The sequence below is a fragment of the Dromaius novaehollandiae genome, chromosome 1 (assembly GCF_036370855.1).
Source record: "Dromaius novaehollandiae isolate bDroNov1 chromosome 1, bDroNov1.hap1, whole genome shotgun sequence".
Classification (NCBI taxonomy): domain Eukaryota; kingdom Metazoa; phylum Chordata; class Aves; order Casuariiformes; family Dromaiidae; genus Dromaius; species Dromaius novaehollandiae.
This window is the reverse complement of record NC_088098.1, coordinates 187,435,342-187,459,420: the sequence shown is the minus strand read 5'-3', so window position 1 is coordinate 187,459,420 and position 24,079 is coordinate 187,435,342. Positions and strand designations below refer to the sequence as shown.

General features: G+C 41.8%; 1 protein-coding gene across 1 annotated transcript in view; it reads left to right on the top strand.

Moving 5' to 3' along the window:
- Positions 1-12,891, top strand: part of LCP1 (lymphocyte cytosolic protein 1) — a 32,092-nt gene extending 19,201 nt beyond the window's left edge. The window contains exons 8-16 of the mRNA XM_026108487.2: positions 2,793-2,935; positions 5,303-5,398; positions 5,941-6,136; positions 7,398-7,476; positions 7,676-7,790; positions 8,654-8,787; positions 9,809-9,932; positions 10,260-10,384; positions 11,400-12,891. Of these exons, the coding sequence (XP_025964272.1) occupies positions 2,793-2,935; positions 5,303-5,398; positions 5,941-6,136; positions 7,398-7,476; positions 7,676-7,790; positions 8,654-8,787; positions 9,809-9,932; positions 10,260-10,384; positions 11,400-11,532 (1,145 nt within the window). The 3' untranslated portion in view covers positions 11,533-12,891. The remainder of the gene's footprint in view (positions 1-2,792; positions 2,936-5,302; positions 5,399-5,940; positions 6,137-7,397; positions 7,477-7,675; positions 7,791-8,653; positions 8,788-9,808; positions 9,933-10,259; positions 10,385-11,399) is intronic.
- The last annotated feature ends 11,188 nt before the right edge of the window (positions 12,892-24,079 follow it).

Here is a 24,079-nt window from a genome sequence, read left to right as displayed (position 1 = left end):
GCTTTGCCCTTTTGCTGCTTTTTGCAAAACCAGTGCCAAGCATCTCCCTTTTCTTTGCGAAATTAAAATGATAAAATCACAGAAAAATTTAGGCAGGAATGGACCTCTGGAGGTCCTGCAGTCCAGGCATCCAACCATCTGCTTACAGCAGGACCAGCCTCAAAGTTAGATGAGGTTGCCGAGGGCCTTGTCCAATGCTCTCTAGACAACCTGTTCCAGTGCTCAACCACTCTCACTGCAAACTTTTTTTTTCTTATATCTAGTTAGAATTTCCCTTCCTGTAACTTGTAACTGTGGCTTCTCGTCCTTTCGCTGAGAAGACTGAGAAGAATATGACTCCATCCCTTCTCATAACTGTTGAAGAAAAAAGTTAGTTCCCTTTCTCAGACTCTTACCCAGGATGAACATGGCCAGTTTTCTCAGCCTCTTCTTATATGTCACATGCTCCAGGCCACCAGCCACGTTGGTGTCCCTCTGCTGAACTCGCTCCAGTTTGTTGATGTTCTTCTTGTACTGGAGAGCCCCAAACTGGACACAGTACTTCAGATGTGATCTCACAAGTGCCAAAATTCTCTATGAACTAGCTTCAGCATGAGGCTGTGGCTGTGTGCGTGCAGTCCACACTGCATCTCATCTTGTTGCTTGGCCTCCTCCTCTGGATAGTCTTCCTGGTCAGCAGTGACATCTCTTTGCCCCAGTTACCATGCAGGTATTACCTGGCTGCTTCATTGCTTCTCGCCTTGCACATTTCTATCCTACTGGTAGCCAGAAGTATCAGTTTCCAGAGTTCCCAGTTCCCATTCCTTCATGGACTTTTCTTCTTTATTTCTCATCTCAGACTTCAGTTTGTCAGGGTAGACAAGCCAAGGTCATTTTGATTTCTTTTAGGTGCCATCTTTCCCTCACAGTCTTAATAGCCCTCCTCTGCAGCTTTTCCAAGTGAAATTCCTCTTTCTTGAATATGGGACATTGCATTTCCAAAGAGCTCTCATGAGCAACTGATACCAAGGCGGTCATACATCCCAGCCTCCATGGGAAATGCCTGGATTGCCCTAATATCATGTTTGTTTTTCCCCTAGACATAGCATATGGTGATTCAGATTCACTCTGAAGTCATCTAATACACTCACATTTTTTTCATCCTCTATTGCTCACAATGAGCAATAGCAATGTGCTAATAGCACATATTCATATTAATTCCCCAGTGAGTGACTTTGTGCTTTGCACTATTCAATTCCACTCCATTTTTATCATTGAGTGTCATCCAGTTCTTCCTATCTGATTTCCTGATTGGCCTCTGTATTGACTGTACCACCTAGTCAATATCATCATCGAATTTCATTAGTATATTTGTAGTATTTGTCCTGAGATAATTAATACAAAAAAGAAATGAAGTTCATCTGAAAATCAAACCATGATCTACTTCACAAAAATCTCTCTTCCAGCCTACGTCTCTCAGTGTTAGCATTGTTCTCTTCATAAAATCTTTTGTCAACTTTAAAATGCTTCTGTTATCTCCTTCCGGTTCAATTTGACCCTATAGCATTGTATCAAATTATTTGCGAAAGTTCAGGTAGATTAGGTCTCTACTGTTTCCATTATGTACGAAATCATTTGTTTCAAGGAATGACAAAAATATCAGAAGAATATCAAGGTAGTGTGGCACAATCTCCTTTTGTGAACCAGTGGTACATTTTTTCTCTTAACTATCAGCTTCTATATCTTTAGTTGTTCTTTTCAGAACATATTCTAAAGCCTTTCATGCACTTTAGATCAGATTAACATCCTGTAGTATCAGTTCTTCCTTCCTGCCTCGTCCTCTTTTTTGAATGTAACTACTGCATTAATTTTTCTGCAGAATTATGGTGTTTTCTCCAATCTGATAGATGTGTTAACCTTACTTGCTAATGAACCTGTGAAATCATGTGTATGTTCTTCAGAATTCCAGTATGGATCCAGTTTCAGTGTGATGGGCATAGAGATTTGTTTCACCTGAGCTGCAGAAAGTCCATGTTCATTCTTTCATCCCCATCTTTGCTCCTGTGTTCAACATAATCATCTTTTCATTAAAATCTGAGGCAAGGAAGTCAGTCAGTTTTTAGACCACATCGACATTATCTTTCATTTCTATGTGATCTACTATTAGATCCACCATTAACGTCCTTGTCCTCTTTTTATTGATGAGAACCGTTTGATGTTTGCTCTCTGCCAGGCGAACTCAGCTTGAATTTTGACAATACTTTCACCATTCACTTATAAAAACTAGGCTAACAAAATGCATAAGAGAGAAAATAGTTGTAAAGCCTCCTTTACAGGTCTCCACAACATCAGTAACACAAGCATCAAATCAGATGGTACTTTTATTTTGCCTCAGCTTCTCTGGCACAGGAGGGCATTGCTGTGACCACCGGCTTCCACAAGGTCAAGCTCATGAGTTAGAACCATAGAATAACTTAGGCTGGAAGGTGCCTCTTGCCTCAGGACTTACCCCAAGTCCTAATCAAAGTAGGGCCAGCTCAGATCACATTGCTCATGGCTGTGTCCAGTTGAGCTTCGACTGTCTCCATGGAGGGAGATTCCACAGCCTCTCTGGGCACTTGTTCCAGTGTTGGCCAACCTTGCAGTAAACATTTTTTCCTAATATAGAATCAGAATTTCCCATGTTGCAACTTGTGCTTGTCACTTCTTGTCCTGTCATTTCTTGAGGAAGAATACAGTGAAAAAGGAAGTACTGCAGTGCATGACATTTATTTATTTATTAATTATTAATTTTTTCTTTTGTCCTTACCTAGCTTTGATTGCTCTCCTGAGAGAAGGAGAGAGTCTGGAGGATCTGATGAAGTTGTCCCCAGAGGAACTGCTGCTGAGGTGGGCAAACTATCATCTGGAAAATGCAGGATGCAACAAGGTCAACAACTTCAGCTCAGACATCAAGGTATGAGATCCACTGACTAGCAGCAGCAGTATAGTAGCTCCACACCTAAATCTCTGTCCTCCAAATGGGGAATATGCACTGAAACAATCCAAGTAACTGAGCTACTCATCCTGAAAACAGTAGCTGGGTACTCAAAAACATTCTGATGGGCTTTACATTTCTACTCAGTACTATTTCTCCTCCTCCAGACCTCCTAGACTTCATTGCCAGCCCAGCATGCCAAATGTTTGCGAAAGGAATGGCTGCTGGCTCTGGAGAGGGCATATGCACTCCACTTCTTTGTTTTCCATTCCCTGTCCCTGTTGCTGTCTTTTCTCCTAAATGTCCCACCTCTGTGCACTTATCCAACTTCTTCCTACTGCCTCTAGACCCAGGTTTAATTTGGAAAAAGCTCTGCTCTACCCAGATATGTAACCTAGGTGCAGGGCAAGCGTATGGGGTCTTCTAATTCCTCCACTTGGTGTTGCCTTCAGTGCAGCACCAGAGGTATGTGCTCCTGTGGCCCCACTTTTGCTATAACCCTGCTTGCATTTAACTGGAAGCTTTAAATCAGTGAGACTATTCATCAGAATATGCCTAGAAGGGCAGATGCTTGCAGGGCTAGGTCTGTGTGGTCCATGCATTTCGTTTCATGTACTTGGAATTCGTGGGCTTGCATATGCAAATTTCAGCACAGCTTTCTCTTTAGACCTTCATCCTTCTCAGATAGAAATATTTGAACCTCAATGGTACACGTTAATGAGTTTCAGACACTAAAGCTTCAGTCTAAGGCCCAGGACTTGACAGGGATCCTTCTCCTGAATTCAGCGAGCTTTGTATTAGAGTCTGTTAATGTAGGTTAGATGTGATCTGGGATGTGAAAGGCTCCATATGAGGCACTGGCAATGGCAGAATCCTTTCATGTCTCCTAGCAAAGATGTGCAGGCGACAGCCTGTATTGGCTGTTTGACCAGGGGATGAGGCAAAAGTGGGGGTCAGACAGCATCTCAGGGCTGTACAGGTTGCATCTGCAGAGAGTGTCCCAGCATGGGCTGCAAGGCAGCCCCTGGCTGGCCGGCATGCTGACCACAATGGCCAGGGCCCAACTTGCCAGCTCTTCTAGCACAGCACAGGAAAAAGATACCACTGCTGTGATGCCTGGATGTAGGCTTCATCAAGGACTGACGCACAGAGAGTCATTTACCATGACTTAACTGACATAGTGAAAAACTGTCAGGGGAAGACAACAGGAGGGTCTGAGAGTCATATTCAACAATACAATTTTTATTGAACTAAATAAAATCTATGCAGTTCACTGCATGAAGATGACTACAGAATATGCATGGAAAGGAAAGGCAATGGAGTCTTCCTCACGTTTGGTATCCATATGCAAGCTGGCTGAAAGGACTATAATGCAACTGATTAAATCCTAACTGTAGTCAAGACATAAGTGGCATTTAATATATTTAAAGCTGGAAAATAAGGTACATGTTTCTCTCCAAGACTTCCGCCTTTACAGTCATTCTCTAATTGGGTTTGTCTCTCCACCTTGCTTGTGTTATAAATACCCATCTTCTAGAATGCATGCAGATAGCTAAAGAATCATTTGGGTAGAAATACAGTGAATAGATGATATTTCTCTTACAAGAAAGGATAAAATTAAGAAATACACATCTGCAGGCTATTACAGTTTTGCAGAGTATTACCCAAGTTACTTAGTTAGGTTCCTAGAGACTAACCTGGAGCTTATCTTCCAGTTCTTCTTTGAGCTATTTCTAAAATGAGATTAGTATTTTTCACACATGGAAGTAACCTTATATTTCACAAAAGTTTAAAGACACAACATGTTAAATACTTGTCTTGCTCCTGCCCTTTTCCCTGAAAAATGCTGATACTATTGTCAGTTTTAACTTTTGTCCTTGAAAACTTTACTTTCTCTTCCATAACTGTTCCAGTGCTTCTTTTAAATCTACTTTCTCCTTCTGCTTTCTCCTTCTGCATTTTCTTTTATTAAATGCTCGGCAGCCTGACTTCTACAGCGTTATAAAGGTACCAGTTTTCTTATCTCTAATTTAATATTTGTATTAAATCAATTCTGCTCTCTCTTTGTGGTTGTTGTGATTCTTATCAATGCAACGCAGCATTGTGTCTTGTGCTTTGAGCGTCCTGTAGCATAAATGTATTGGCTTAGGGAAGAAATAGATCTGGCAAACACAGCATAAAGTAGAAATTGCTAAGTGCTCCAGTTTTATTAATTTAATTATGCTGTCAAACAGTTGATTTAATAAAAACGAAACATGCATGCACATTGTTCAGGGAGAGCACTGGGATGCAAAATCTGGGCTTTAGATGTAATATTTCTCCCCTTAATTTCTCTGTCTGTCACAGGACTCAAGAGCTTATTACCATTTGCTGAACCAAGTTGCCCCCAAGGGAGATGAAGAAGGCATTCCAGCTATTACTATTGACATGTCAGGATTAAGGGTAAGATGAGATAAGTTTAGAGTAAATGTCGATATTTTCTGTCTGTTATTTGCACTGCTGGCCAACACTGAGATGGACTGTGATACCAGTACAAGCAAACCCTGTTTACCATTGCAACTTGATCTTGTATTTCAGAAATTTCTGAAGAATTAAATGATGTGTCTTTCTGTAAGTTAGGTTAATTATTATCACTGAAACTTCAACAGCCAGTGAACCTCACAGATAAACTACTGCCATGTCGCAAGTACACCTAAATACATTTATTGCGAGTTTCTTCAACCTCTCCACTATTATGTGAGATTTAACTTAAAAATAATTGTGGTGAAATGGCTTGATTGCAGGCAAAGCCCATTTGAAAACACTGGCCTGTGGTTTGTAAAAGCAGGAAATAGTTATAAATTTAGCAGGGTCTGCTTTAGCAGGCCCACTCCTAGCACGCAGAGATCTGGTGTGGTCAGTGCGTGTGTGCTGCTGTGGGATGAGGCCAGCACATGTCCATGCTGAGGCTGAGGCAGCTTTTCCCCTCTCTTCTGCCCACCCAGGAGAAGGACGATGTCCAGAGAGCGGAGTGCATGCTGCAGCAGGCAGAGAGGCTGGGCTGCCGGCAGTTTGTCACGGCCACAGACGTAGTCCGCGGGAACCCAAAGCTGAACTTGGCCTTCATCGCCAACTTGTTTAACAAATACCCTGCCCTGCACAAACCAGAGAACCAGGACATTGACTGGAGCTCTATTGAAGGTAAGGAAAATACGAGTAAAGGATATTTCTGTCTGTCTGTCTCACAGCTATCCCCTGCTCTAAGTTCAGGACTTAATCTTACTTCCTTTAGTACTGTTAGCACAGACAGTTTTGATAAAGGGAGGCTGTTCTTTACTTGCATGTGGCTTCAGGTGTTTTGGGTATCCTCTCTGTGGATAGCACATGTTCAAAGATCAAAATGCTTTGTGTCCTGGGACACACTTTTGTGGGATTTCTGAACTAGTATTCACTATTGACTGTGCTTGTTAGTGGTAATTACAGGTTTTTTGACATTCCATTAATTTAAAATATAATTTAAAAATCTGATTTTACCTAAACCTTCTGCCTGCTAGCTCTTGGTTGGGGTCAGGACCGCTGTTGCATGGATCATTTGCTGAGCTTCAGGTCCTTCTTTCTGACTTGAGTGCTAGATCTGGAGTCACTGCAGCCTAGTCTCATGCACAACTTCAGTTCTTGTGCAGGTGGTAATTCCTGATGACTGGCATTCATTCTCACTCATAGAATAACCACTGGAAAATGCATCTCTTCTTTCTCTTGTTCTAAACTTCCTTAAACATCCTGTTGGATGAAAACATTTTACACTAGTAATTTTCAGAGACATGATTCTGTAGAGCTGATGCTGTTAAACAGGGCAACATGAAGAAAAATGTACTTTTCTTTTTTTGCTAACATATAAAGATTTTTTTTGGTGCAGAGCTAACTCACAAACACCTGAACTGAGAGCATTTATCTTGTTTCTTAGCCTGGCTCTCACTGAGCAATAGTTGTGGCATGATTTTAGAAGAAGTCTTCATTAGTGTCCATGAGATCAATGGGATTGGTTATGAGAGTAAAACTGAGCATGTACTTAAATGCTGACACGAATGGAAGTGCCATGTTCAGTCTAGCATTTAATCTGTAGGCTGTGCTTACAAAGAGACACCTGGAGTAAATCCATGTTTTCAATTATTTTTAAGTTTCTTGGAAGCCTCATAATGAAACTGTTCACACTAGGGCAAAGACTAATCTTGTATTCTTGAAGATATTTCAAGGCCAATCTACCTAAGTACTATAATATATAGGGTAGGAAGAAATATTATGTGCTGCACTGTGCTCTCTTATTTCACTTGTCAACCAGTGTCTCATTCTGCTTATGGTTCAGTGCACTGTAAATTCTGAATTATAGTTTCATCACAAGACACTTATTTTACTGGAGTGTTGTGTTTTGCAGGCCTATTGATTGATATATCTGTTGTTTTAGGTGAAACAAGGGAAGAAAGGACATTCAGAAACTGGATGAACTCCCTGGGTGTTAATCCACGTGTAAATCACTTATATAGGTAAGAGGAGGTATTACACTTCCTTCAGATAAAAAATACAGCCAGCACATTGTTCATGGAAAACACAGAAGAATTTCTGTTCCTTATCGGAATAGATGCTATGTTTTCTTTTTTTCAGGAAACTAAGTTTACTTCTACAAATGGTTTAGATTCCTTTCTTTGGTAATCTGGACAATGATACATCTTTTATTGTTTTCAGTGACCTATCAGATGCCTTAGTTATCTTCCAGCTCTATGAAAAGATCAAAGTGCCAGTAGACTGGAACAGAGTGAACAAACCACCATATGCTAAACTGGGTGGCAACATGAAGAAGGTACAGAAAGTTGGAATAGCTCCAATAATATCTTGCCTCAAAAGATGTCTGTATCATTTCAAATAGCAATGTGGGCATTCATGTGTCACTCTCAAGTCCCCAGTAGAGCAAATCAAATGATTTTTTTGTCTATTCAGTGAATAATTTTTCACCCTGTAAAAGAAAAATACATTTGACTTACTAGCTCTGTTGACAGGTGAACAATATTTGTAATGTAAAAAGACTTGACACCTTTCATATCAATATTTCAAAAAATTATTTGCAGACCACTTTTGCTACTGCTTTATTCACGAATTATAATGCATCTTCATCGTGAGTGTTATGGCATCAGATTAATTGCAGCTGTCTGGATCACCGTCTCCACATTGAATGAAGATAGTGATGTTAAACATTCTTGACTAGGTGCCTCATTAACTGGTCACAGAATTGCTGCTAAATACACAGCTTTCTCACAGCTATCTGGATGAATAATACTGTCCAGTTAGGGTAGGGTGAGTGACTGACCTAAAATATTGACTGAGATACTAATATCCTTTGTCTCAGTGCAATGCCATATTGCTGAAGGTAACTATGAGCTGTAGATTCGTGTTTTCCAGGATATTCTGTTTTTCAGATGATAATTATTAAATTTCTTTCTCGGTTGATTCTTATCATAGTATCTTTGGGATGGAACCTGTAGCTGGCTGCTGGTAGTCAAACAGTTGTATTATCATAGAGCCCAAAAGGATAGCTCTATTTGCCCAGGTCTATTTGGAGGATGTGGGCTAAGTGCTCCAAAGAATTTAAAGTCACAGTGGATGTCTTGAAAGGCACTTTTTTTTCCTATAGTTTTGAACTGTACTAACTGACCCTGTCATTAACAGTTGGAAAACTGCAACTATGCAGTGGAACTGGGAAAGAATGAAGCCAAGTTTTCCCTTGTTGGAATTGCTGGACAAGATCTGAATGAAGGAAACCGTACACTCACACTGGCCTTGATCTGGCAGTTGATGAGAAGGTATGGCAATCAAACACAAGCCTATGAGTGTTTTGGTATACTCAGTTTGCATAGTAATAGTTTTCTGATGCTAGTACAGAGAAGGTTCTACAGGCTATGGCTTTCACACTCATCTATTTGTATATATATGCAAAGACAGAGTAACCTTTTGCTCACTCCTAGTTAGAGATGTGATCATGAAGTACACTATCTTGTGGGCAAGGCGATTACATTCAGCTCATACAGAAGATTATTATTGTTGCTATCTGTATAGCATGAATAAATGTTCACTGTGTGGAACAGATAAAAAGAAGATGAAAGGTCTCTGTATCAGGAAATGGGGAGAATGTACTGGAAAAAAGGAACTGATGCAGACATGAGGGGGTTCTGTAATCTGCTCCCTGGAGTGGATGCAACTGAGTAGCTCTTCCTGCTTCAATGTAATTTTCTGTGTGTGTTTATGTGTGTGCACATGTTTTTAAGAGCTTCATAATGAGGTGTAAAGAGACCCAGTGATTAGGAGGTGAATGCAGACTAAATTCTATCTAAAAGCAAGGTATAGGTTTATCAGGGAGATAATTAACCTTAGGATGTGGTGATTAGTTGCCACAAGTATGGGATGTCTTTCCAAGATGTTTGCTGTTATATAAGCAAAATATTCTAGGCTTGTATTTATGCAGAAAGTCCATCTTAGATGAGCATAACAATTCCCTTCTGTCCTTCGAGTTAGTGATTATTTTTTTAAACACTGTGAGAATGAGTCAGTTATACAAAGATCCACTAACTGGGACCTTTTAGGGATTTTGAGTGTCAAAACCTTTTGACACTACCAAAACAATGATTAGAGAACTGGGAATGAATTAGACCTGTTAGATGAAATACCATGTTATAATATAATTTATATATAATGTGTATGTATGGCAGGGGGTATCAGGTAGCAGAGGGCTGTTGGGTTTGTGGAAGTCAAGCCGCACATGTCAGGGTGGTTCTGATGTTGTGGTAGAACTTGAGCAGACACAGATGTCTGGGCTTCCTTGTTAAGGTACACACTGAATATCCTTGAAGATATTGGTGGTGGAGAGAAGGTCAATGATGAAATCATTGTCAGCTGGGTAAATGAAACACTGACTGCAGCTGGGAAGAATTCAACCATCTCCAGTTTCAAGGTATGTTTTTTTATTAGGAGTCTCTGCTTAGGAATCTCGTAATCTATATTTTTGTATGTATGCTATATACAGCGTGTATATGTATATATATTCATACTTACACACTGTATTATATAATTAACTACATAGCAGGATTATTTTTCCTTCCCTTTTAAAAGCATGTCCAGATATATAGATTTTGTTGAAAGGTGCTTATTATGAAAAGATCTCTGTAAACATCTAAATGGTATTCAGCTGAGCTGCCCACTGCTCTTGAGCCTAGCCTTTCCCTTTCTGGGAGATCTGTTTTCCTGTTATTGCATCTAACTGTATTTTTCACCTATGTAGGATGGCAAAATCAGCACCAGCATGCCCGTCCTGGATCTCATTGATGCTATTCAGCCAGGTTCAATCAAATATGACCTCTTGAAAACAGAGGACCTGAATGATGAGGAGAAACTTAATAATGCTAAGTAAGTTCACACCAAGTGGCAATTAGCACAAGCTACCTGCTCAGGTTTGCCTAATTCTGTCTTTGAAAACTGCTCCATTATCGTTCTTGTCTGGCACAACCTCAACTGAGAAGTATCTCAGAAGTATATGTTAGAAGTATATAGGTTAGGAGTTAGGCAGTATAAAAAGCTATCAGTGGAAATGAAGTTTATAATGTTATATTTCCTGCTTTATAATTCTCTTGATGGGCTCAAAACCACTTGGCTTCACAAGCCTCTATTTTCTCTTATTAAATTTAAAATTCTTTCAGAGACAGGGAACAATGCCAACAATAGAAAGCTGCAGAAACCAGTGATTAGAGGTCATGAGCATACTGCTTTGGTCACATACAGGTGAAACAAGTATTTAAGGGAGAAGGGGGAGGAGAGGACTCAGGCCTGAAAAACTGTTTTGATGGATGGAGATACTGTTTTCTTTCTGAGTGCAAACCATTCTCTATCAGAGAGCCAATCCTGGGGGCATATCCCTTTCCTTTCACAGTTATACAGATCACCTCCCTATCTAATCATCAGTTTGCTGTGTGGCAACTGCAAAAGGGAGAAGGATGACAGTAATGCAGTTAGATCTGCCTTCTCCTTTTCATCCTTGTGAATTTGTATATTTATGAAGCTTGAGCAGCAGAGATGGAGAGGGAGCTAGACCAGAATGGCTGATTGTTAGGATAATCTTTCAGGGCATGGGAGACTAAATGTGTTTCGTACTAGACTTTGACTTGCAGTCTCACATACCCCATGTAATTCTCTAACCATCAGGAAACATTTATCATTTATCATGTATCATTTACTAGAAACATAGTTCTTGCTGACCCTGTTTTGTATATTCTCACAATCTTAATTTTGATGAACTGGTAGAAGTGTTCCCAACCTGCTCTGGTAGTGATCATGAAAACTTCTTAACAGAGGTGAAAACTACTTAACAGAGTGCTATTCATTAATTTATTTCTTTGTTCCCCCCGCTCTCCCCCCCGCAATGCAGATATGCCATCTCTATGGCGAGAAAAATTGGAGCAAGAGTCTACGCCCTTCCAGAAGACCTGGTTGAAGTAAAACCCAAAATGGTCATGACTGTGTTTGCTTGCCTTATGGGAAAAGGCATGAAGAAAGTCTAAAGCACAAAAGACTTGTACCAAGGGCTGGTATTCACCCTTTTGATTCCCTCAAACTGGATGCTCTTCTCTGTATCATGGAAATATGCAGGTTACTCATGCTTTTTAGCATGTTAGACAAGGTTCTAGGTCATGCAAAAGTTGACATGTGTATCCAGGAAATGTTTTGTTTTGAACAGTAATATGTGCTTGATTTTTTTGCCATATTTTCCACTTTGCTAGTTGTAACCATTTCATATACCTGAATAAGTTTTCAACAACAAGACCTATACATATCCTTTTATTAATGGACACCAAGGTTATCTGTCAAAGGTTACCTGGAAATCTTCATCTTGGAAGGTACAGGCAGCTTTTAGGATTATGAAATGTTATATACTGCTTCTGCCTGAAAGTGTGTTCATGCTTCTGGCAGTATTTCTGCCATACTTTCCTTCAGTTTTCACCTGGGATTACAAAAGGGGTTTCCCCAAGCCAATGCAAGTATTAGTGACTGTATTTTTGGACTGGTAGAATCCTCTTAGGAAACTCTTGTGGAAATAGAGAAGTGTTTGGGGCCTGCTTTCTGTTGCTGATATGTGACCTGAGCAGTACCTTTCCCTGCAAGTTATGCCTCTGCTGTCAATGGCATTATTCACAAAGTACGTTACTCCTCACTGAAAAAAATATATTGTAACCTGGTCCTCCAAGAACACCCTATCTCTAGAACCTTTGTAAGAAGTGGTCTCCAAAGCATAAATCATTTTTATGTCATTATACACTTAAGCAGACTGCAAAGCATGTTTGAAATGAAAACTATGTTATGGAAAGTAAGGGGATATACTCAGTTAGTAGCAATAATAAAACAGAGATAAGAAGTGAACCAAAGAGATACAGAGTGACATACTTATGTGATGAATAAAAATTACACTCTGTTAACTTTACAGACTTGCACTCAAAGCGCCATGGCCCTGATTCAGCAAAGCATTTAAACATGTGCTTCCTATAATGAAACACATACTTGAATGTTTCACTGAACCTGGGCCGGGATACTGAACAGAGATAAATCAACATAGCTTTACAAGTAATAAGGCTCTGTCAATTTACCTCAGTCAAGAATCTAGCCCCATTTGTGGATAGTTGGTAGGACATATTTGCACTGAATCTCTTCTTTGGCATGAGTCATTTACTGTTCTGGCCATTATGTGGAATCTACTGTGGTGAAATGCAGAAGGAGGGAATTTTGCCTTAATGCAATCCCGTTGACACAGTCTCCATGTCCCTCTTCCCTCCCTCCCCTCCATCTCCTTCAGAATTGCCTTAATGAAGAACCAATATCCAATGATGTGAAAAGCTTCTCCAAATAAAATGTTCTATAAAGCCAAACGTGCAGACTTTGCTTTCAGTAATGGACATGCTAATGGGGAAGCATGTATCATATAGCTGCGATAGGGATGGATTTCAGAACAAACACACTGGGCTTGCTAAGGACCTGTCGTACACATAGTTACTGAAACCATGGAGTGCAGGAAGTGGGAAGGTATTTCTGAGGTTGTTTCTGTACATGCCACTCTGAGCCACTGCTGAAGACGGGTCATCAGGCTGGGTTGACCCAGTACCATTTTCCTCACCTGGCACATTACCCATCATCCTCTTCCGCTGCTCCTCTACCTGCAAACTTTTCTTCTTTACATATTATATAATGAAAATGTGTCACCAGCTTTCTGTACTAGTGGTCAGATCCTATTCCTGATCAGATCAGGCTACCCTATTTCTCTTAGGGGCATGTATATTAAATATAAACTGGGATAGGAATAGGGACCTACAATCCACCCCATGTGGTCACAATACTTCCATAACTGGCAGAGAAGGGGAACATTTGTAAAGGGTGTTAAAAGAAGCAGACATCACCCCAACCTTTTTCTCTTTAAGGGGAAAACATCAGAGGGTTGGCCCCTACACTGCCCCTCCTCCTTCTGGATGTAGGACCTGCTGTTGCCATACAAAAGGGGTGGCACTGAAAATGAGGTATTTATGTTTCCTTATGTTGTCTGACTTGGGAGTCCAGCTGGTGGTAAGCAGGAGAGAAGAATCTGCAAGCAAAAACTATGACCTTAGCATGTCCCTTGGAATTGCTCATATATTTTATGTGTGTGTGCATATGTGCATGTTTGCAGACTGCCAGTGACATTTTAGGCTGAACAGACAAATGTGGATCTGAAGTGGGCAAAGTAATAAGTGGTGGAATGGGATCTGGCTATTCTTTTCTGCTCTTTCCACTTTGGTGTGTGCTTGTTTTTAAAAGATGCTGAGTACTGGTGAAGTAATCATCTTAGTCTTGGCTGTTCATTGGACTCCACTGAAAATCACTTGTAAGACTCACTTTCTTCCAGTGAAATCCAGTAATTAAGGACTTGCACACACTCTTAGCAAGCACAATGTTCAAGCAGAGATGTGTGTCAAGAGCTCTGCCTGAAGACAGCTCTCTTCCAGGAACCTCATCACAGGGAGATGACCTTGACCAAGACCTCAGGAGTAGATGTGAGGGATGAAGTAGGCAACAAACAGGAGGTGGTAGCAGTACAAGGGGGGATGGGGGGGGGCTCCCTTGATCCCAAATGAATGTTGGTGCTTGCGATCCCCAGAGTGAAGAGGGGGTTTCAGACACAGCATTTCCCATTCACAGGCTTTTAGCAACTTTTCTCTCCATGTTGCTTTTGCAGGGCAGCATTTTTAGAGAAGGCTGGGAAAGCAGCCTTTCACACATCATGCATTTCATGTAGGCAAGATTTAGGCCTTTGGGGGTCCTGGAGAGCAAAATCTGGCTCTAGTGAGGGGCTACATAATGTGTGCTGTTACTCAAAATGTGTTTTGCAGAAGGGGCTACTTTCTCCTCCTCCTCACTATTACAGCCCTGGGGCCAGGCACCTTGCCATATGGCCCTCCCCATTGCTACTGCTCTGTCCCCAGGCTGTGTTTTGGGGCACTATCCCTGAATCCCAGCCTGAAGCTCTGTACCATTCGTGACCATCCCCTCACCAGCCCTAGCACCAATGCAACAGGGAGAGCTAACCACAAGATGGCAGTGAAACTATCTTGAGCTTCAGAGGCTGGCATGGGTGAATATAGCCACACAGCTCTTAAAACACTCTCCTCCGGGAAACGGTGAAAAACCGGGATATTTAACCCTGAGCAAAATGCTAGCACCTGTCAGTGTGCAAAAGGGAATAAGCTCTGTTGGCAGGGATAATATAGTAAACATTTTACCATATCTTCATCTCTATCTCTATAATCTCCAGTGAGATATAAAGCTGTCCTGGACCTGAAGATGTGGGAATAGCTGCATTCTGGTAGAGGAATATAAACACTTTTTCTATGGGCTTGAGGTTTTGCTTTCATGGACTGTGGCTACAGGATCCATGACAAATTGATCACAAAAAACAGGGATCTGGAACTTTTTGCTGTCACTTTTCTCCAACATTTCCATCATCCTTAGAGGGGGCAGCTGTCTTTAGGATCACTCTCAAAACACGGGGGCTTTGTAAACACTTTCATTATTGATTTTCATTGCACAATTAATCATAAGTTTCAAAGCTTCAAAAAGGTTTAGATATTTGTACAAATAAGAATAAAGCATCATTGGTTAGACTAGCTAGGAGAAAAGCCATGAGGGCAATCAATCCACAGGCTTCAGGGTAAAATCTGATTGCCAGATGGAGTCAGAAGGAAATATCCCCCATGGTGTAGTAGAGTGTAATTAGGTGCATGATGAGGATTTTACACCTTGCTGTAAATCATCTAACCTGGCTACTCCTAGAAGGAGGACAGCAAATGGCACAGCTGACTGCTCTGCTCTAGTGCAGATACAGCCATGTTTTGACTTCCTCCAGAGATGGAGTTGAAAAAGAATCCCAGCCCCACACCACTACTCCTCCAAACTGCAACCTATTTCTGCTGTGAGCCAGATCAGAAGTTCAGGTCCTGGTTTCTAATGCTGCCTAACCGTGCAGTATCTCAGGTCTGGGCCCTGCTTAGAAAATGGGACCTTATCTCTGGCAGATTGCTGCAAAACCCATCAGAGCAACAGCTACAGCTACATCCAGCTTGGTGGAGCAAACAGCTTCCTCCGGCATCCTGGTGCCATTGATCTTTCAAACCCACATGCTGGGTCATTACTGTGACTTTCCAGGCTTCCTGCCTTCTGCTGCTTCTGGTAGCCTCCTCAGCCATCTGAAAAATGGACTCGTCAAGAATTTGGGAGCCTTTTCCTCCGAGCTGCTTGGTCTCTTTAAGTCAAGTATTTTCAGCCAAGCGGACAAGACCAGAAGCAGAGAGTAGCATCCCTGAATGCATGAGCCTTATTGCCTGCGGCTGAAAAGTCAGAGTTAAAATTTACATATAGTTGTAAATAGCTGCTCATTAAGCAAGCCAGTGAAGAGGGGAGCTCTGCATATTGGTAAGGTGATATCTGTTGAGTGTATGTGTGTGTAAATAGTTTAGTGCAGGCAAACTTAACTCTGAATTAGGACCAATAATTTGGTCAGTTGATCAATTATTTGACAACATTCTCATTTTGTTCTTTTTTTTTTTTTACATAGATCTGTGCTCAGTGGCAGTTCTGTCCTATCATTGGGACAATCATGCCATTCTCATGATGGTTCCTTTGCTGTTCAGTAAGTAACACATAGCTGTAAGTTTTAGTTTTCATTAAATAAAATAACTATTTTTAAAGTGTTGTTTTTAATTGCAGTTTATTCACTGTTCATGAGCTGATCACTTTTTAAAGACAACAATGTCCTCCAGAAAACTTTATTTGCTCCCAAAGTCCAAGCTACTATTGTTTGCAAAGTGTACTACAGATCCACAATAAATTGTCCAAAGCCTACAAAGCCTAGAATATCCATAGGTTACGCGTTCACCAGTGAAGAGATGTCTGAAATTTGTGAAAAAGGCAGAAAACTGCATAACTGATCATGCATATAGGCACTGAACTCCTTCAAGTCTAGGCATTCATTTAGTGCATGTGTTAAGAATTTAAAGGAGTACAGCAATGAATAATCTATAAACACACAAAGCATGGAGAGAAACCCTGCATGGATCCACCCAGGAAATCTCAAAGCAGGTGACTGACATGCGTGGTTTTGCTGTGATGTGCACAGGCAGAAAAGCAATAACCCACTGCCATCAACACCATTACAATGTCCTAGTTCTTCACTCCAGTTAAGCAAACCAGACATCCCAGACCACAGGCTGGTTTGTCACTGAGAGGGTAAACGTCTTCTGACCAGTCCTGTGAGTGTCTTTGCCCCTTGGTAAGATGCTTTTCCTTGCTTTTGCAGCTGTAGAGCAGCACACCCCACATGTGTGGGAGGTGGTGGATAGGTGTTAGCTGCATCAAGCTTTCCATGCCTTCTCCCCAAGAGCTGTGTCTGCTTGGGAGCTAGTGAAATAGTCCTGCATTTAAGTAATATGTCCAGTGAAAGGCTTGATCAGCCACATCAGCAAAAAGTAATCAAACCAAAATTTCTGAGGAGAGATGCGGGCCCTCACCACCAGCCATGGCTCCTTAGGTCGTTGCACTGTCAAATCATGTTTCACATTAGGAAAAATCCGGCCACAGTGCCTGGGCACACTGCAGTCATGATCTTTCCCAGGCTAACACAGGCCAGTGCTCTTGACGTGGTGACCAGACCTTGCAGAACACAGAAAGTGCCTCTTCCTAGGCACTCCCACTTCCTAGGAACTCCCATAATTTGCTGCTGGGGCCAAATATCCTGAACATAGGTTCTACTAATTGTAGAGTCTGTTAACTGACTTGACGAATTGTAGAGTCTGTTAACTGTGCTAACGGACCTTGTGCTATCAGAAACCTCCTGTGGCTTGCCAGGCCTTAACAATGTGTGGGAACAACCTACTAAAAATGAGTTGGGCCTCTGCTAATCCAGCTTTCAACTGTCCTTGCTGACCTAGTGGTATCTGCCCAGAAGCTTCCAGAGACCGTGAGTTTCAGATGGCAGTAGATAAACAAATTCTTGTCAGGTTATGTCCCTCTGCACTTCTTGGACAAGCTTTGGGCAGGGAGGCACCCGCTGTGATAGAAATTCCTGTTAGGCTATAGTGATCTTGTAAAGATTTGGGAATGATACCCCAGACATGGGGTATCTCATGGCTTTCAGAGTGTCGTCCTTGGATGCAGACTGCAGAAGCTTTCAGTATGGATCCCCCCAGCTGCCAGGAGACCAGTCCCACCATGCTGGGGTGGAGTAGCGATACCAAGGCATCGCAGCTTTGCTGTGGGTCCACAACTGCAACACCGAGAGTGCATTGCAGGGAAGTTCTCCTCTCCCCTTCCCCATCTCTGGATGAGTAGGGAAAAAGGTGAGTGCCCATGTGGATGCATTTGTACAAGAGCTACTCCGCTGCGACACTGATGAGTCTCTCTGCAGTGTGGATCTGCTTCTCCTGACAGATGCTCAGCATGTGCCACACAGGAGATGTGCCTTCCAAGGTGGGGACCCTACCAGCCTGGAGGGGTGAATGAAAGGGGGCAGGAACTTTGCTCCGTGGAGCGTCTCTTCGCCATGACTCCAAACAGGTCCCAGCATCCTCCAAAAGCCCAAAGAGAAGGGCCCACGCTTCCAACCTCTGCCAGATGCCAGTCCAAGCAAGGTGGGCATGTATAGTCAGTGCAGAAAAGAGCAGCAAACACTGCCGATGTGCTGTCACAGGCAGCTAGCGGCACTACCCCAGGGATCTTCTATTGATGTATATCTATATGTATATGCATAGAAAGAGGGGGAGAGGTGCATGAATCCCCTCTCTTGCACACTAGCTGAAGTGTGCTCCTTTTGCGTGGTACATGGAGCACCTCTCTGAAGAGCTCAGAAGCTCTGCCTGGAGTGCTCCCGTAGCTCCCCTTTGATATACCTGTTTGTTTAATAAACTTTATTTTGCTTTACAAGTGCTGCTTGTTAAGATACTGGCAAATAAATCAATATCTCCAGGCAATGAGAAAACATAAGTCACTTGGAGAACATATTGTTCAGTGAAAGTTGATAACAGGCCTACAGAAAACAGAACTAAAGAGGAAAGTGTTCAGCCACTACAGACACCACTTCACGTCCTTGAACAAACAAATACCATTTGACCCTGAAACATCGTAAGTCTTCCTCTGTGTCGAGGTGATACCCTATTGAAAAAGCTAATAGTAAAGAAAGTAGATTATAAAATGAATAAATTAGATTTGGGATAACTGATTACTCAAGAACGCAAACTGATCGCGTATTTTCAGCCACTGCTCTCACGCATCAGCCAAGATTTAAGCATACTGCTTGCACAGCACTCACCCCATGATGAGAGATTCATTTTCTGCCAGGTTAACCCATCATTTCCTAGTATAGGCAGAAATTTGATTTTCATCTTAGGGAATGATGCAAGAGAGAAATGCCAGAACCACAGAAATTTAGAGATAGTCTAGAATTTCCTACTCCAATGGTTTCATAGGCTGCAAAATTGCTTCCACAATGAAATGACAGCGGTTGATGACATTGGCCACATATGTAAATGATCACAGTGTCCTACAGAGATTAATTGGTTCATGAATAAAGATGAGGAGCTGAGGTGTGGAGGGAGAAATCATTTATCAATTATATGCCTTGGAAAACTGAAAGATGATGCAGCCGTAACGGCTGAATGGGTTTGAAAGGGAGACTTCTAAATTGAGTTCTAATTCTGTTCTGCTGCATTCATAATAAAAAGCTGTTAAACTAATTGCATCCTTGTGTGGTTCACCAGCGAGGACACTGAGCTGCATTGCATAGCAAGCAACAGAGATCAGAGTTCAGTTAGATTTTAGTAGTCCTTTGCATCATTTAAGAAGGATGCTAGCAGCTTACCTTTGTCCTCATCAATAGTGATAATGCACAAAAGAAGGCAAAAATCTGTAAATATCACTTAGGGGATTCATGTTGCATTTGAATCTGAATTTAAAGAGCCAAGAAGAACAATGCAGACTCATTTGGCCTCCGAATGCCGTTTCAGTCACATGGATCCACTGGTGTGATTGCCAGTCCCTGGAGGGACTCACTGCTGATTAACTGGAAACAACTGGAGGATCAAAACAACAGGAGAACATGCTAATCCCCAACAGGGAGAAGGATCTGAGGGGTGCGGGTGCGTTTGCGATAACAGCTGACCTTTCCTCCCTCCTGCCCTGTCTATGTGCTTGTTAACAGGTTTATTATTATCAACAGACAGCACAGACTTTGCATGGGCCCTGGCACGTGCTGAAATACACAACTCAGATCTGAGAATCAATATAATAATGGCACCAGGAAGCTTTATATATACTGCCAATCCATAGTTCCTGCATCAGTAGTTCTCAGGAAAGAAAGCAAGAGATTATTTTGCTAAAAACTAGGACTTGAGCATCCCCTTTGAAACAAAAGCCAGTGCAGACCCCAAAGCTACTGTAAAAGTTAACAGAAATCAGTGCAGATCAGACTGTCCCCTACTACTGCACAGGGCCTGCCACATCTGTTATGTGAGTAACACTTGCAGGCACCAGTTCAGCACAGTGCATGGTCTATCCTGTGTAGAAATAATAGTTAATCCAGGTGCAGCAAAAACTCTGAGCTGAGCAGGAATTCTTTGACCAAACAGTTCTTCGTCAGGCAATGCTGATTCATCAGAAGCAAAAAGGATTGCTGAAAAGGATTAGCTTTGATGAATTTCCCAATTAGAGAAATATGTATATATGTTCAAAAAAGGAAGCTTTCAAACTGCTGAAGGTCCCCTTGCAACACTTCTGAAATATACAATTAATCTCATTTCCTCTTTTTCTGAAAAAAAAGAAATTGTCTAGAAATGTGATTTAATTTTCAATAAAATGATGAAATGGCTTTGAAATCGAATCAAAATCAAACAACAGTTGGAATGTTTTGATTAATCCAATTGTTTTTACTGTTGCCCCTCACAGTATTTTTTAAAACTGCATTTTCATTTCTAGCTTAACTTAGAAAAACTTTCCAGGTTCTCAGAAATTTTTGAATGGTAAGAAACAATTTACAGTTGCAGGTAGTGCAAGCGTATCTTAATTTATGACTTCTGTAGCCCAGAACACAGCAAATTGCTTCTGACCATAACAAGCATCTCAAAGTGTCTGGGCTGTGGTAGGAAGACAGAAAACGGGCAGATTCAATGGCATTCACTGGAATAAATGCAGGCTCCTACCTCCGAGCAAGTCACCCCGGCTCTGGTTCCTGTGAGTGAATAGCACCAGGCATTCCATTTCCCTCTAATTGAGATGTCTACAGGAGGTCAGATGAATTGCTCCCTAAAAGTGCCTATTTCTCTCCAGCGACGATGAAGGCAGTGCTGGATGACTCACTCAGGTGTAGCGGTCTACACTGGAAACAGCTAACATCGGAGGAAATGAATCTTTCTTCCTTAGTGGATGAGACGAGCGGATAGTGGGAATGTCAACATAAGCCAAAGGACAAGTGATAACCCCTAACAGCTTGGGGAAAGCGGGGGAGTTAATGCTTAAGTTTGGTGTCTAAATACACTCCCATCCCTCTCCATTATGTCAGGGGTTTTTTTTCCACTTATGTCCTGTCTATGCACAGCTAGGGTGCTCCTCAGCAACGCACAAGGGTTTGGCAGTAATCAGTGTATACTTGGTTGCCTGTTACAGCAAACCTCAGCAATATAGTATAAATAGACCATATGAGGCAAGGAAATCTGAGCCACTCTGAGATTGAACTGTCACAGAAATTGTCTTTGTGTGTGAAATGTGTGTCACACAGCATAAATATCCTTGGGAAAGGAGCCTCCATGCTTTTGAAAATCAGCCTGCTGCAGAGATGCCGATTGTCCAGGAACCTCAGTTCAGGCACCCAGATCTGAACAGTTTGGCTGCTGCTATTGGGAGAGGATGGGACAGAGAAAGGGAGTGCAGCAGACATGGAGCTGACATGTAATAACCCTAGGACAGTGATCAGTGATCCTGGTTTTGAAAGCTGTGTTTGACCTTGCTGCTGAGACAGGCTGCATATGTGGAGAAGGGTATTGCCTATCTGTGTTGTTTAAATTCTACAGGAAGGAAAAAGGCAGAAAGACAGATCATCCAGATAAGCAACGTTCAGCCCACACTTGAAAGGCAACAGGTTTCTGTGTTGAGCCTTGAGACCTGTGATGCTTTCAGGCAAGCAGAAGGCATGAGGATATGCCTCTGCCTCCTGGTCAGTCACATCTCCCATTAGCTATTTCTTGGTCTTTCATCCTACATTTACCTTTCTGTTTACCGTGGTTTAACCTGTGTGATGCTTTAACCACCCACACCAAGGCCATTCTGTGCAGGCTCTGGTTTGTCCTTCTCTTGGAATTTCACCCAGTGCTTTCAGTTTCCTCAAACGTCCATTGTGTCTTTCTTGTGAAATACTTCCAGTGCACATCAGAAACCAAGAAGCAAGTAGGCAAACAGTACCTTTCAAACAGGGCGTGAACCTCCTCTGTGCAGATGAGCCAAAGAACACACAGGAAGAGCAATCAAATTATAAAAATGTCTCACACCTGCCATTTGTCCAAAAGTTTCTTTTTATGTAGGTAGGAAGGCGTTCCCTTTTCTCACTTAATTAGCACCTTAAGATCTAGACGTAGATAACCCTTTTCTTTCCTTTATTAGCAGCAACCCCACTTCACACATTTTTCAATTTGCTCTGTTATACCTAACTTACTAGATCGAGTTTTTCTTTAAATTTGGATCTGTGCATCAAACATTTCCAAATGAAAGTATAGCTGGATGAGCAAGTTTTATTTCCTGTATTTTATCATCTGTTAGCAGAATGTTTTTGCCTATGTGAGAGAAGAACATCTGAACCTTCAGTTTAAAAATCAACCACTGTATCAGGACACTGCCTACTTCCCTTACCGGAAATGGCTTGTGTCACTTACTAGAACTTTGTATTTGTTTGAATAAGGTTTAGAAAAGATAAAAAAGGAACTGCAAAAGTCAGGCAGTTTATCAATGGTTTAGCTTCCTGTGAGCCGTTTATTTTCTTTCCTTTTGGTGTCAGTTTGTGCTCAACCCAGTGTTTCTGATTTGAGGATTTTCAGTGTATTTTCACAGAGACTTAACATCAAGCTACTCACTGGGGAGTGTGATTCATCTCTTCTGACTTTAGCCATCTGAAACTTAGCTGTCTGGCTTCTTAGGGCATGTCTGCACTGCTAAATAAAGGAGAGCCAGGACTGAGCTTGAGCTCTGAGGCCCACTTGCTGCCTCAATGGGGCATTGCCTCTGATCTGGACCACTCCAGAGCTGTTCTAGAGGGGATCAGTGGATGCAATCTAGTCCCTGCTACTTAACCTCCACTCCGGGGTTTTTCCCAGGTCCAAGGGAGTTTTCATTCAATTGTATAGCTATAACCTTAAGCTATACCTACACTGTAAAATAATTTATCCCCCTCTCTTCAAGTTCTTGGCTCCCTGATGTCCACATTGCATGTGTGTAAATTCCCTTGTAGGTCCCCTGCTGGAGTGAATTCCCTCTGGAACAAAACCACATTGTGGTTCTGCGGACCATTTGCACTAAGAACCTTTTATATTAGACATTATGGGTGAAGCTGTTTCTTACCCTACACCTATTTGATATGTTTAGCCAGATGCCCAAGGGCTAATACTAGGGTGAATATATTGCCACCCTGGAGATGTAAATAACAGTTCTCTTCCGCATAAGGCTACCACAGTGAGGTTCTCTAACTAGGTCAGGATGGTGGATACTGGTGGGTGGGCTTTGGATTTGGGGGAATTTGACCATTTACCTGTGATTTACAGGCATGTAGCAGATGTAACTGATTGTGCTGTTGGACTTCCACATATTCCTGACAAGCCTTTGCCACAAACAGACCAACTCCACTTAATATTTCCAGTAATTGCTGCATGTTGTTTGCACTCATATGGATGACACTTTCAATGCACATGACAATTACACTGTAAGAAGCCTGCCATGTCCTAGCGAAGCTGGATATACTGTTCAGGCACAGAGCATACATGGAGATCATCTATGCTGGACATGTCAGGTTCTTTCAGCTCTCTGCTATGTCCTGTCTGGACAATCGTGGATAGAAATATGGGAGGAAAATCACTGGAGCATGCAAAAATTAGTAATAATGTTCATGATTTTTCCAGTTGGACTTAATAACCTCATACCCACTTCTCTAACCCAGCTTCACACTTGGCTGTGACTTGTTGTTAGAGTGCTCAATGCAAAGATGTTGTTGCACCTTCGTAAATATTACAAGCTCACACTACCAAAAACTTTGGTGTTGGCATTCTTTCTTATCTCTGTGCTTCCTAGCCACAATGAAACAAAATAAAAGCACAGATGACAAAGTGATCAGTCAGTATGCAAATGTCAAGAATGTACCATACCCTCTCTGGGCCCAGCTACATTAATGCGAACAGAGTCTCCCCCGGGAATTGTCTCATATTGACTCAGCCACCAGGAGCATGGGATCGAGGTGAGAGACAGCATTAAATTTTAACCACTCTTTAAATAACATTTTTGAAATCC